The sequence below is a fragment of the Daphnia magna genome, linkage group LG1, assembly GCF_020631705.1.
Source record: "Daphnia magna isolate NIES linkage group LG1, ASM2063170v1.1, whole genome shotgun sequence".
Classification (NCBI taxonomy): domain Eukaryota; kingdom Metazoa; phylum Arthropoda; class Branchiopoda; order Diplostraca; family Daphniidae; genus Daphnia; species Daphnia magna.
Genome location: NC_059182.1, coordinates 205,151 through 217,531, shown reverse-complemented (window position 1 = coordinate 217,531; position 12,381 = coordinate 205,151). Strand labels below are relative to the sequence as shown.

The following is a 12,381-nucleotide window of genomic DNA, read 5'->3' as shown; positions in this document are numbered from 1 at the left end:
CCACAAATCCGAATTAGCGGTTAATCGCTCACGTAAAAACTTGTCCGTAACCTTCCATCCTCTTCCGGCTTCTCTTAGCCACTCCCCGGGTAATCTCCCCGGGGGTTCAATTGAGGCAGGGTTTACCCATACCTTGGTTGACTTTGGTTGACTTTAAAGGTTATATACATCAATACAAAATGCTTAAAACAAAATTTTTCAATGACGTTTTTTTTCTGAAATTTTAGTTTTTCATTTTGTACAATGCACATTGCCCTCCCATGATTTATCTGTACATACTGAGTGTCTCAGTGAAATTTCGTTGAACCACGAGGATTTACAGTTTCGTTATTCACAGATTGAGGCAATTAAGTCTCATTAGTCATTAGTGTATCATAGTTCAATTATCACTTTGTTAGTGACCACGTGCTAGGTAGCTAACTTTTCGTGGGCTTAATTTGTTTAACCATATACTGTTTGAAAGTGCCATTGACATTCGAGTACTCTTTTTAATTCACATTTTATTTCAACTTGACTCTGTAAAGGTACGTCTATACTAGCAGTTTTCAAAGACAAGTTACGGTCATACAGGCATACCGGCATACAGTCTTACTGCCACGCTATTTCAGTTTTTCCGTAACGCAATCTACACTGCACATAGGTTTACAGACATCATACGGAAAATGGGCGTTGCAGAAGGCAGGGCAAACTTTTGTAACTTTTGTAACTTTGTAATCGTGCAATGTAGTATTATACAATACAGGATGATTTTTAACACACAAAATGAACCTCTCGACGTCTTTTGTTTCTAGTTTCAGTCTACAAAATATTAAAATTGTACATAAACTGAGAAAAAGCAACAAATAGAATTAAAGTATTTACTTTTCGGTTATTTTCTTTGGGGATTTCTTTTCTTTGGAGATGGTTTGGGCCCCATGTTTTTTATTCAAATTCAAGTTTTTTAATACGCACGACGACTGTGGCAGACGAATTTCAACAAACAATGTTGCAGTCATGTGTGGTTGCACTAATAAAGAGTATTTGAAAATATATACTTTATTCTCATTGGCTGAACCTTATTTTTCATCTTACGGAAACTCTCACTTACGGGAAAAGTTTGAATCATTTCAAACTTTTTTTCTTACAGACACACAGGCATACAGGCATACGTTTACGGAAAATCGCTAGTGTAGATTGAACGGAATAAGCTTTCCGTATGCCTGTATCGAGTCTGTATGTATGTATGACCGTAACTTGTCTTTAAAAACTGCTAGTATAGACGTACCTTAAGGAATCGATCTGTTACATTACAGCATGCCTGGCCCTGGCCGATGTTCAACCATTGAGCCATGAGTCACATTACAACCTCACTGTTTTGCTGTGTCATTTAAGGTGTGCGTGTACGTTTAGGTGTAAATGTACATAGACTATATACACTTATAATTATATTTTCAAATGGAAATTTCTTAGGTAAATGGATGAAATACGGTTCACTTTGCAGACTGTTTGTGTGGCATGTTAAGAGATACCTTTTTAATAAACTATAGTAAAATGGCATTTATATCGAACACATGAAAATGGTATTATCAATCAAAAGCAAGAATAAACATGGAATCAAGTTTATCAACTGCTACTCAACTACTAATCTAGCTATATTCAATTAATCACCCCTAAACTTAAATTCAAGGATACACAGGTTTTTTATTTGTTGTTTCATACTGCTTGCATTAATTTTCTTTTCACAGACTACAAATACAACCAACTGCAGTCAACTACGGCAGTATCACAATTGGCTGCTACAAGATAGACAACTATGATATAACTACAATGACCTGATGAAGAGTTTTTGCAAGGAAAAGGTATGAAAAATTTTATGAGTACAATCTCTTCCCTACAAGTATCAATCTACATCTGGGAAACGTGAGTAAGATTTAAAAATAAACTATAATATCGTATGAGAATCTCAATAAAATAGCTAACGAAAAAAAAAACCTGAATATCAGCGGAAAGACTTCAAGAAGGTTTCACATAATAACAAAAAGAAAAAAACGGTTAAAAGGCCTACCCTTCCCCGTAACTAGTGCCCTCTGGAGTTGAGGGGCGATCGACTTTTCCTTTTTTTATTTCAGGAATGTCACATAAACTTTTTAAAACAGTTCCTGAAATATAAAAATTTTTTATTATTTGGAAATTGATTCTAAAAGAGCTTCTCCCATTTTACCTAAAGTATCTTTTTTTTCAATTTCAGTCTCAGGATATTGGGCCAATTTCAGCTTTGTCGAGTAGATTTTCAATTGCAGTCACAGTTAACTGGGCACCACTCCATGGTCAACAACTTATACGTATACATAAGAAGTGGATGTTAAATTCTGTGTTGATTTGATATTAATCAAAAATACTTTTCTAGCTATTGGTTCCAAGAAAGTAGCAAGTTGGTACAACTGAACAAACAACTTTCATACTGGTTCAGGTACCAATGTAAAAACCAACGTCTGCTGTCAAATGCTCTTTTAATTTCATGGAATCTCTACTTTAAAAAATATAATATATACATATAAACTGGAAAGAAAGATTATTCATAGCCTTTTATAAAACCTGAGTTATCCATATTTCCTGGATGACGAGAAGAATTTCCAAAATTGTTAAATGTCATTTATCCTGACCAGTACACTTGTTCCACAAGCCAAACCAATGGAGCTTAATAAGATATATGAAAGATACAAACCATACAAGTAAGTGATGACACAAAGATTCAGATTTCTCTCTGCTCCTACTAACCATTTTCATAGCCTTCTTCAGTAACGGCCACAAATCGGAGCACCCTTCTCTCTAAGTGTCTAAAAATCGAGCCGGTAGCAAATCATACCGATATGACTGCAGGGTTGCCAATTTCTTAAAGTCTTAAAGTAGAAACAAGTTTTCCATTTTCCACAAATGGTTTCCATCGTTTCCACTTTTCGTTGCGGTGGTGCGTCCTCAACAACACATCAACCAACAAATACTTGAACAGCTCCTAAGGTGATTTGAGATCTTTGCTATATCAAATAGTTACTTTCATGAAAGTGTCTATTCATCTCCTTGTCAAAGTCGTTAAAAAACAGAAGTAACCGTCAATTGCATACCACACCTTTACTCTTTAATTAAAGACATACTGATAATTGTTTTCAATAAAAAAAAGGGTTGCGTCGTCAACCGTGACATTCACAACTTCATAGCTATACGTGATGAAAGAGGCAGGAAGGAGCTGATCTCAGGTATGGTAGAGCGAAAAGAATGAAGGAAATTATGCAACCATCAGACCTTGAGTGTTTTCCATCTCGTCTCGAGCATCGATGGCTTCATAATACGCAGCAAACTGTACCTTGGAAGTGGTATCTTTCTCACGCGGCCTTGGCAGTTGAATATATAAACAGTGGACTTCCCTCTGTGACAGTACCGCATTTAAGCTTATACCAGCGAACGTAACAGACATCATGTCGCGCAGTCACTTTTTCTTGGTATGTTACTATATGTTTGATAAGCATTATGACAATTCAAATTTATTTTTGGATCATATTCATATTCCAACAATCTCACCATACGCTTCACGTTTACAAGGCCGCTTTGTTCCTCGCTGTGATGGTGGCGTATTGCTCCGCCATTCCAGTGGAAGTCGAAAAGCCTGCAGTTTCCGTCGTAGTCTCAGCAGATCCAGCAGTTGAAAATGCAAGACCTAAACGACAATTTCTTGCTGGACTCTTGATAGGAAAAGCTCTTGGAGCTGGATACGGTTATGGCTTAGGTCGTTCAGCTTACTATGGCGGATATGGGCACTCCTACGGTGGCTACGGCTACCCTGGTCCTTACGGCGGTTACGGATACGGGTATGTTCGTGTTTTGCTAATAGAAATTCATCTTTGGAAAATAGTTAAAAATATTACTTTTTATGTGTAAGCAGAGGCTACCGTTACTGGTAAGATTGCAAGACAGGAATGTACCATTGCTGCCAATTTGTTTACCTGTGGATATGTGAATTGCTTTGATCGACGAGGATTGTTTTTCCCACATTTGGAAAGACAAAGTTGCACATTATGCGCACAATTTCTTTTTACCTGTAATGTTCAGTTTAATAAACGTCTTAATGTCAGCTTTTTAAATAACCATTTTATGTAACATTTATTTCGATTGCAATCGTCACGGACAAGGTAACCGTTTCAATGCGGAACTGCTTCAGGCAGTTTGTCAGGTACACTCAAACACTAGGAGATTATGTGTTTCAACATAAGACAGCTTTTCGAGATAAACGAGGAGATTTAAAGGATCGAATAGGTTCCCAGTCAGTGCCATTTTCCAACACAACGAAACTGCATTCCACATTTCCAACAGAACCCACTGGAAAGAACCGGAAGAATAAATCTTTATCAGCAGCACTTCCATATAAGGCAAACGTTTACCCAAGACATGCTATTGTATATAACGTGAGTGTAGACCTGATGCATGACGTCTGCATAAAGCTAAGAGCCACGCTTGGAGACCGAGCTGTGTATATATATTTTTTTTTTTTTTTTTTTACGGTTCTAATCCATTTTGTTTTCTTTCTTGTTTCAAGGTGACTATCTTCATGGCCATCCTGCGGTCATCACATTTCCACACACGTAGTCGCCATGCGTGTTACGACGTCACAGAACCAATAAGCTACACAAGCATCACAACAATAGACTACCATATCAAATAAAAATGCACCTGCTTATAAAAGATCAAGAGCCTAAAAGAAGAACAGCCTTTTTTTTTAGCCGCGTCCCAGTGTCGCACGAAAAAATACAACATTTGCCTGCGGCTCTGAAAATTGTTTGATGCATCGGCACACGAAAATAATCCAACCAAATATGGATTTTTGACTCAGGTTAAACTTAAAAGAATAGTCGAAATAAAATAAAAGAAGGAAAAAATGCCAACGGCATGTCAATGACTTTCGTGTCAAGTTCGACCTTTTTTCCTTATATGCATTGCAGCTGCCAAAATAACCCGAGAATCTCCAGCATATCCTACCAGGTATATAAATGGCGTGAGAGGTGATTCTCTCTCGTCTCATTCCTTTGTTGGTTTTCGATCCTCTCTTTTGCACAACGAGATGAATCGCCTGGTATTCATATTTAAGAAAATTCTATTAGTTTGGTGAAATTATAAATTTGACTTATACAGCTATTATTTGCAGATTGGCACTATTTTTGTCGTTCTCTTGGTGATAGTGGCCGTGACGTTGGCTAATGATGAAAGGGAGGACATTCGCCAAAAGAGACAATTTGGCGGAACGCTTGGATTGTTAAACGGCTTTTTGTATGGATACGGTCATCCCGGATACGGATATGGACGCTATCCGTATTACGGCTATCCATACCCTTACGTTGGGCACAGACCAGCTTATCGGTAAGCAATCTTTAAATGTAATTTTGTAATCTAAATATTGACACGCAATTAAACGATTTTTGATTTTAAACACGCACATATAGGCCGTACCATTATTTTGGTCATCGTTGGACTGGATATGGTTGGTGAAATTCTTTATTTAAAAAAATAATGCACGCATGACGAGAAATTGTTTCATGAGAAAAGGGTAAAAGGGGATTTATTATTATGCTCCGCCTGTTTTGGTGATGGTTCCGATTTAAATGTTGACGTCATTGCAATTCTTTTGTCAATCACCGACCCTTGTTCCCCATGTCATTCAAAAGTCACCCTCGTGAATTCTACTTCGGATTGTAAAACTCCCTATTTTTGAGCTCCCTCTGTCACGCTGTTGTCACTAATTATTTGCCTCTCCCCTTTCATTGACGACCCACATTTTCAGACCCCCTGAAATGCAAAAATCGATTTAATGAACTTACCAAAGACGCCAAAATCCATTACAATCATGAAATTCTAGTTACGATGTAGCAGGTAAGCACGGCATGTATTCACCACACGACGATGGGCACGTCCTTCCCTAAATGTGAAGGTAAGGTAGACATAGTACGTGGCGACGCTGAAAAGGCAAGAAATCAAAAAGACCCTCAAAGTTAACAAGAAAAAGAAAACGACTGCAATTTGCTGATGACGATGGAACACGTAAGTTTCCACCAATCGCAATAGTTGTGAAATATTCTTTTTTTTTTGCATTGGTGAGATGCTTTCAGTCCTAAATGAAATGCGGATTAACTATAGACGCACGATCCAGTGAAACAATCAGATTTATTAATCTAACATCTATAGTTTAAAAAAGTCAAACTACATTTGGATAAAAATATCATTCAAGTTAGTTTTTTTTAGTTACATTTTTTTTTTTTTTTTGCAGGACTAAATTTTCTTCACTTGGTTCTGTTTAGAAGATTAGCGCCTTTAGTCGTTTAAAAGGACCACGTCTTCTATCACGTAAGGTTCATGACATCCTCATCGGATTCTGTTGGTATTGCACTGGCCGAATCAGAAATGTTACTTTCTTCGAACGCGAATTCAAATAAGCTGCTGCCCTACATTGAAAGAAAATGGTTCGCACGAGCATAAATTGTGTGACATGGTCAAATAGTAAAATAATCGTCAGGTTGAATTATTTGAAATCCGTGGATCGAAGCAGATATCACTTACCGCAATCTTATAATTGACTATAAGTCTATTCTCGTAAAGGTTTGTAGATTTTTTGGTAAAAAATGATATATTAATTAGGATATTTTTTATATCCATGTTGACTTTGTATATTTGTACCCAGTCCTAAAAAGTGGAAGAGAAAATAAAATCTTGTTTAAAGTTAAAAGAATTTTTTAACTTTAAGCCCGTAGCATTGTTTGATTATGTTAAATCATGGATAAAACAATGATATTCTAAACAGATTTTTTCTCACCTCCGCTGACCAAATCATTAATTTCTTTTTGCCCTCGGCTACAAGAAATTGACCGTCCGATGAAAAGGCGACCCTTTGTATGTCTGTATCTTCGGAAAGACTTCGCTGCTGTTGTTCGCTTTCCAGAGGATTCCAAATAAAAACGCCTTTGCCTCTCGATGCACTAAATGACAAAAAGAAACCCATCAGAGGATACCGGAACTGAAAACAAAAACATCGGACATGGATTTTACACCAATTCACAAAGCGTTTTTTTATTTATTATTTTTTTTTAATTAAAAAATGTCTATCCCCTCGTACGGAATCCTTTTTAATTGCGGACATTTTTTCTCCATGAGCTGCCTACTTTTCTTTATTGATATTTAAATTTGGCAGATGTTAGACCAGCTGAAAAGTCTGTCAGGTTCCTTTACAGGACTAACAGGGAAACGCATTGGATTCGCCAATTCATTCGTTTGACTTTTTCCTTTTATTTATTTTCTTGTATGCCTTTCGCTTGGCATCCGCTGTCGAATGACATTGCGTTCGTTAAACTTCAAGTTGCATTTACTAATTTCAGAAAAAAATGTGTTAGAATCCCCGCCTCCTTGGCTAATAGTTTTTAATTCAGTCGCAACGATTCATCGGGTGATTCGCGTTGAAAAGAAGAGATGCGCACTTTTAAAAAGCCTTCAGTCAAACAAACAATTTGGTAGAACTTTAATTTAAGTTTTAAATGACTTACTAAGCAAAAGTGAAGTTTTTGGCTGATTTCCTTGCCATTTCGATTCCGCCCATTTCTTCCCTATTTCCTGTGCACAAGCGCCAAGCAAATTTTCCCCTGAGGATCTGTAGAGGAATCTCCAGGCTATAAATTGGCCTGTCGTGGTGCATAGACCAAATCTACCAAGAAGAAAAAAGACAAATCGAATAGGAAAAACCAAATTCAATTTCCTCAATTTCATTCCATTACGTCAATGAACAAATTATTTACATTGATCCGCTTGTCACCACAACTGGCCAAATATTGGGTCCTTTCATTCCACTCCAGATAATCACAACGTTCTCCATGTTTGAATTTTTTCACGGGTCGAGTTGTTGTCAAATTGTTTTCCTCCATTTCAAAAATTTTGATCTTTCCATCAAAAAAAGAGAAGGCGATTCGATTTTCAGAGATCCACTTCACAGCCGTAACGTCTTCACAGTCAATTGTGGTGATCACGTCGCCAATGGATGAATCACATAAGACAGCTTGTCCAGGCAACTGGATGAAGAATGGTGAAGAAAAAGAAAATAAATTGGCGAAACGTAAAAATAAATTGACGAATAATGGGCATAAAAAGGCGCAGTTTTGACTTTGCTGAACTGACATCTCCGCACGTTCACTTTCTGTAAATGGAGAATTCAATTTTGAATTTGAGGAATGAATCGTTAATTTCAAACATCAAATCTAAATGCTTTGACTGTAACAGTTTCTTTTTGACGCAATCAGAATAGCGACGATGTTAATGAAACTATCCAATAAACTTCAACTCTTTTTGAATGGCGTCGTCAAGTAAATTTTAAGCATTTAGCAAAAAATAAATTAATAAAGTAAAGGACAGATAACTGACATGAAGATGAACCCAAGTTTGTTGATGGGCCAATCAAAATTGACATTGTAACTTACCGAATCCCATCCAGCAAATAAGTTGGGCCTGGTTGGATTCCAATTTATTTTTTCGATACGCTCATCAAATTTCTCTTGAAAGAGGATTTTGCACTCTGGGTAACTCCATACGACGAGAGTTGGGTTCTTCCAATCGTCATCGAATCCAGCAGCTAGTTGGGTCCCGTTAATCTAATTCAAGATTTCACGTTATATTTTCTCTTAGTTGTACGGATAAATTATTTCTGTCTGTCTGTGATTTCGTTATCCATTTATCCGTAACAACCCGATCAAATACAGATGTTGTTAGGGGACTATGTTTCCGTACGAAATCAGGGATAAAAAATCAGTCCATTATTGACTTACATTCCACTCAAGCGATTTAAGACTCCAAAAGTTTAGATGTTGAAATATGACTTCTTTCTTCTTTCTCCAATTGGAAAACGGAATAGCAAAATTTTCGGCAGTGTAAAATATTAACTTTTCCTCATTGGCACATGCAAGAATCAGTTCAGTAGGGTGGGAACGGATCATGTACTTCCCACCTAACGACGCTTCAACGAGCCTCAATTGACATTTGCTTTTGTCTAAAAAAAGAAATAAAAGAATCGTCAAAATCAATTCATTTTCAAATGAAACGATTGAGTTTTTACCCATCCCGTACAATACAGCGGCTAGTTCTTTTATGACCTCAGGCAATCCGATTCTTTCTTTTTCTTCAAATTGAATCATTTTTTCAATCAAACCAGCAAGGATTTCTCCGTTTACGTCGTCTGCCGCCAAATCTTTTTCAAACATTTTAATTAAGTAAATTTTAGAAACAGAGGGAATTTTTGCTGCATTAAATGACGTAAAGAAATATCTATCGGTATGACTTACTTTGCTTGTACTTGACGAATTCTATCGGATTTCCTTTTAAAATATTGTCTTTGAAAGTGTCTTTATTTCCGAATGGATGTTTACCACGCGTCAGGAAATAGAAAAAAACACATCCGGATGAAAACGTGTCACTTTTGATTGTTCCATCTGGGAGCTCGGCAGGCTTGTTATTATTGACCTTAAGTATCTCAGGTGCCATCCACCGAAGAGTTCCTCTACTTTCGCTCTGAGAAAAAATACCTTGGCGTGTTTTCTTAACAAATGACAAATCAGAGATTTTCATCTGAACGGGCGTCTTCATTGAAATAAGGATGTTTTCCGGTTTAATATCGCGATGCACCAAATCTCTCGAGTGGATGTAATGCAATCCATTGGCGATTTGATAAAGGACCAATTCGTCTGGTGGCAATTTCGGTCCGCTGTATTTCTTTTCGCAATAATCCGTCAATGTCCCGGAACACAATTCCAAAACCAGATACCTGTCCAGAGGTTTCAACAAATCGTTTAATTCAAATAAATGTGGAAATGAAATGAGATGGCCATTTTACGTGAATCTATTGTCGGCCGAATCAGCGACGTCAAAGAGTTTCACTACGTTGACGTGATTCAATTCTATGTGCGTATTCATTTTTATTTGAATAATTTCAGCTGTTGTCGTCGGCATTTGTTTGACTGCAACGGGATCGCCGTTAAATTTCCCCTCGAACACTTGTCCAAAAGGTCCACTACGAAGTAGTTTGTTGGTGTTGACTTGGACTGCAAATTTAATCAAAAAATTAATTACATTTTAGAAAATGATTACTTAGACTATACACGAAACGGAAATTCTTGACTTGCGTGAAAGTGCTTCTTTAAATTTCTCATTGGCTATGTGCAACCAATTGAATCCTTTTCCTGGGGGATTTATCATATTTTTGATGGGCTCGTACGCAAAGTGATTTTCACCCAATCCTCAATGAACAAAAAAAGACAATTTAGAGTCGTAAATGCGGTGAATGTATGCAAACTTACTTTTTAAATAGACTGGATTCTTTTCCTTTAGGTTTATCAAGATTGACTCTAAAATCAAGTCATCACCAAAAAGGTTTAAGCCAAAAAGGGTTTCTAATGGATTAATTCTCTTAACATAACCAAAAAGGTGGTCGCCACGGGTTAGATAATAAAACAAAATGCATCCAGCTGCAATGACATCTTCGGTGGCATCTTCGATGCCTTCCAGCGAGTCAGTTTCCTCTGACAGTGTCCAATACTTTCTCAAACAGAGTTTCCTTCCAGAGTTAAAAATTTCTCCTTTTTCCAACAGCTGTTTGCTATAACTGAATTTGCTCAATCCAAAATCTGAAATTTTCATGCGCACAGGACGCGACTGGGCAGTAATGACGACGTTTAATGGATTTAAATCGCCATGTACAATAGCGTTGAGATGCAGGTAGCTGACGCCGTTGGTTATTTGATAAAGAACTTGCGATTCATTTGGCATCGGTCCATTGTACCGGCCATTGCAATATTCGTATAAAGTGGCACTGTACGGTTCCAGAGCAAAATACCTGGACCACAAATAAAAAATGAGATTGTCTTTATTTTTTACTGCTCATTCCTTAGCCATTAATGTGAATATAAATAAATAAATAAAAAATAAAATAAAAACCTCCATCCATTGGCTACGTCTTCCTCATAACCGAAAACTCGTAGGATATTATTGTGATTCAGGTTGCCCTTGACGAGCTTATCGGCCACGTCTTTCCACCCATCAAGGCAGTCTTCATTTTTAATTCTTCTTATCGCAGTTTCTTTTTTTAGATTAGAAGTCTTCGATTTCACGCGTTCCTTTTCAGCACCTGCATTTTCATTTTCCTTCCAATATCCGTCAAACAAGAAAAAACCTTTACCGAAAATCTTGTTTTTGCAATCCAATCTTTTCCCCTTAAAGAAAAAATCCTCCGCTGGTTTCGGTTGTTCAGCATCTGTCATCTTTTCAGAACTGGTAGATACTAAAGAGAAAAACGAAATTAAAAAAATGTCACTTCGTATTGTAATTACGAACCCCCTCCCCATCTCCCTACTTTACAAAGAGGATAACGGCTGTTAATGTTGAAGACGAGGTCCCAACTGACTACACGCCCAACATGCAGGACTGTGGGGCAGTCCCTTCCGCCATCAGCCGTGGTCCTGTTTTGCTTTAGACTACCCTCTCCCCTAAACAAGCTCGTCTCCAACATGATAAATAATGACAAGAGTTTAAAATCTTGAATTGTTTAGAAACTTGCTAGTTATTTATATATCAATTACAACGCCATTGAAAATATGGCAATTCAATTATTTACGAGCTGTAACAAGAAAGTCGTAAAAAAATTATAGTAGAACAATTCCGACTGAAACAATTGAAAAAAAAAAACTCATGTTCTTATTAGATCCAATAGAAACAAAAGTTTAACTAAGTTGCTATGCATCAAATTCATATAACAGCAAAGATTTACCTGGTTACGAAGCAGTGGTAATTACTTTGGTTACCTTTGATAGATTTAAACAAAGTGACGCGACCAACGCCCCGTTTCACTTATATTGTTTATCGCAAGGTAGTCTAAATTCAGGTAGATAACGTTATCTTTTTCTCGTGCTAGTCTCGGCCTGAAAAACCATTTGGCAACCACTGAAAAATAATAACTTGCTCCTTTTTTTCTTAAGACTTACGGCTGCAACATTTTTCTTAATAGATTGAATAAAGTTTCCTTTCCACCAATTTCAGTTCAATTTTTTTTTTCGTTCTAACAGGAAAACATCAAATCGATGATTTAGGTTTCAAAGTATTACTTTTTACAAAACGCCACAAAATCTCGTAAAATATCTAATAGCAAAAACGAGACACCATAATGAGATTCTGGAATACAAATGAGGGGAATACCCGGTAAACTCCGCGGATCCTGTGAGGACTATTACGCACGCACTACGGTGGATCACTCAACTGTTGCGAGTCAAGTTACACAAACAAGTCCCTTCCCTTAACTTTTTTTCCTCGCAGCATCTTTTATAAAGATAAAAAGAA

General features: G+C 37.0%; 2 protein-coding genes and 1 long non-coding RNA gene across 5 annotated transcripts; 1 reads left to right on the top strand and 2 right to left on the bottom strand.

The window, feature by feature from the left end:
* Nucleotides 1-694: 694 nt before the first annotated feature.
* On the bottom strand, nucleotides 695-4,427 carry LOC116921396. Of its 2 annotated transcripts, none has more exons than XR_006648304.1 (6): nucleotides 2,758-2,905; nucleotides 2,575-2,676; nucleotides 2,379-2,506; nucleotides 2,201-2,314; nucleotides 862-2,138; nucleotides 695-798 (listed from the first exon to the last, which is right to left on the bottom strand). It is a non-coding gene; the product is annotated as an uncharacterized LOC116921396 (long non-coding RNA). The 2 variants fall into 2 exon arrangements; XR_006648305.1 differs by lacking the exon at nucleotides 695-798 and adding an exon at nucleotides 4,413-4,427 and having other exon boundaries at nucleotides 1,661-2,138; nucleotides 2,758-4,350.
* Nucleotides 4,428-4,940: 513 nt separating this feature from the next.
* LOC123473887 (shematrin-like protein 1) lies at nucleotides 4,941-5,842 on the top strand. Its single transcript, XM_045175458.1, has 3 exons — nucleotides 4,941-5,101; nucleotides 5,174-5,385; nucleotides 5,469-5,842. Exons 1-3 carry the CDS (start codon nucleotides 5,090-5,092, stop codon nucleotides 5,512-5,514), a joined length of 270 nt encoding a protein of 89 aa, XP_045031393.1. The 5' UTR covers nucleotides 4,941-5,089; the 3' UTR covers nucleotides 5,515-5,842.
* Nucleotides 5,843-6,167: 325 nt separating this feature from the next.
* LOC116921395 lies at nucleotides 6,168-11,965 on the bottom strand. 2 transcript variants are annotated; one of them, XM_045175008.1, is made up of 15 exons: nucleotides 11,816-11,951; nucleotides 11,402-11,548; nucleotides 10,987-11,329; nucleotides 10,350-10,885; nucleotides 10,176-10,289; nucleotides 9,887-10,094; nucleotides 9,339-9,817; nucleotides 9,113-9,244; nucleotides 8,826-9,046; nucleotides 8,481-8,651; nucleotides 7,806-8,075; nucleotides 7,557-7,714; nucleotides 6,833-6,995; nucleotides 6,580-6,702; nucleotides 6,168-6,464 (listed from the first exon to the last, which is right to left on the bottom strand). In XM_045175008.1, the coding sequence occupies exons 3-15, from the start codon at nucleotides 11,307-11,309 to the stop codon at nucleotides 6,363-6,365; spliced, it is 3,000 nt and encodes a 999-aa protein (XP_045030943.1). In that variant the 5' UTR covers nucleotides 11,310-11,329; nucleotides 11,402-11,548; nucleotides 11,816-11,951; the 3' UTR covers nucleotides 6,168-6,362. The 2 variants fall into 2 exon arrangements, with proteins under 2 accessions (XP_045030943.1, XP_045030946.1); XM_045175011.1 differs by lacking the exons at nucleotides 6,168-6,464; nucleotides 6,580-6,702; nucleotides 6,833-6,995 and adding an exon at nucleotides 7,300-7,489 and having other exon boundaries at nucleotides 11,816-11,965.
* Between the last annotated feature and the right edge of the window lie 416 nt (nucleotides 11,966-12,381).

Bases quoted from the DNA above. Each gene is read 5' to 3' on its own strand.
- LOC123473887 (XM_045175458.1), top strand. The intron at 5,386-5,468 runs GTAAGCAATCTT...ACGCACATATAG, and splicing joins GGGCACAGACCAGCTTATCG to GCCGTACCATTATTTTGGTC.
- LOC116921395 (XM_045175008.1), bottom strand. From the start codon at position 11,309: ATGACAGATGCTGAACAACCGAAACCAGCGGAGGATTTTTTCTTTAAG. The intron at 9,047-9,112 runs GTAAAAACTCAA...TTCTTTTTTTAG, and splicing joins CGCTGTATTGTACGGGATGG to ACAAAAGCAAATGTCAATTG. The intron at 6,465-6,579 runs GTAAGTGATATC...CTTTCAATGTAG, and splicing joins TAGTCAATTATAAGATTGCG to GGCAGCAGCTTATTTGAATT.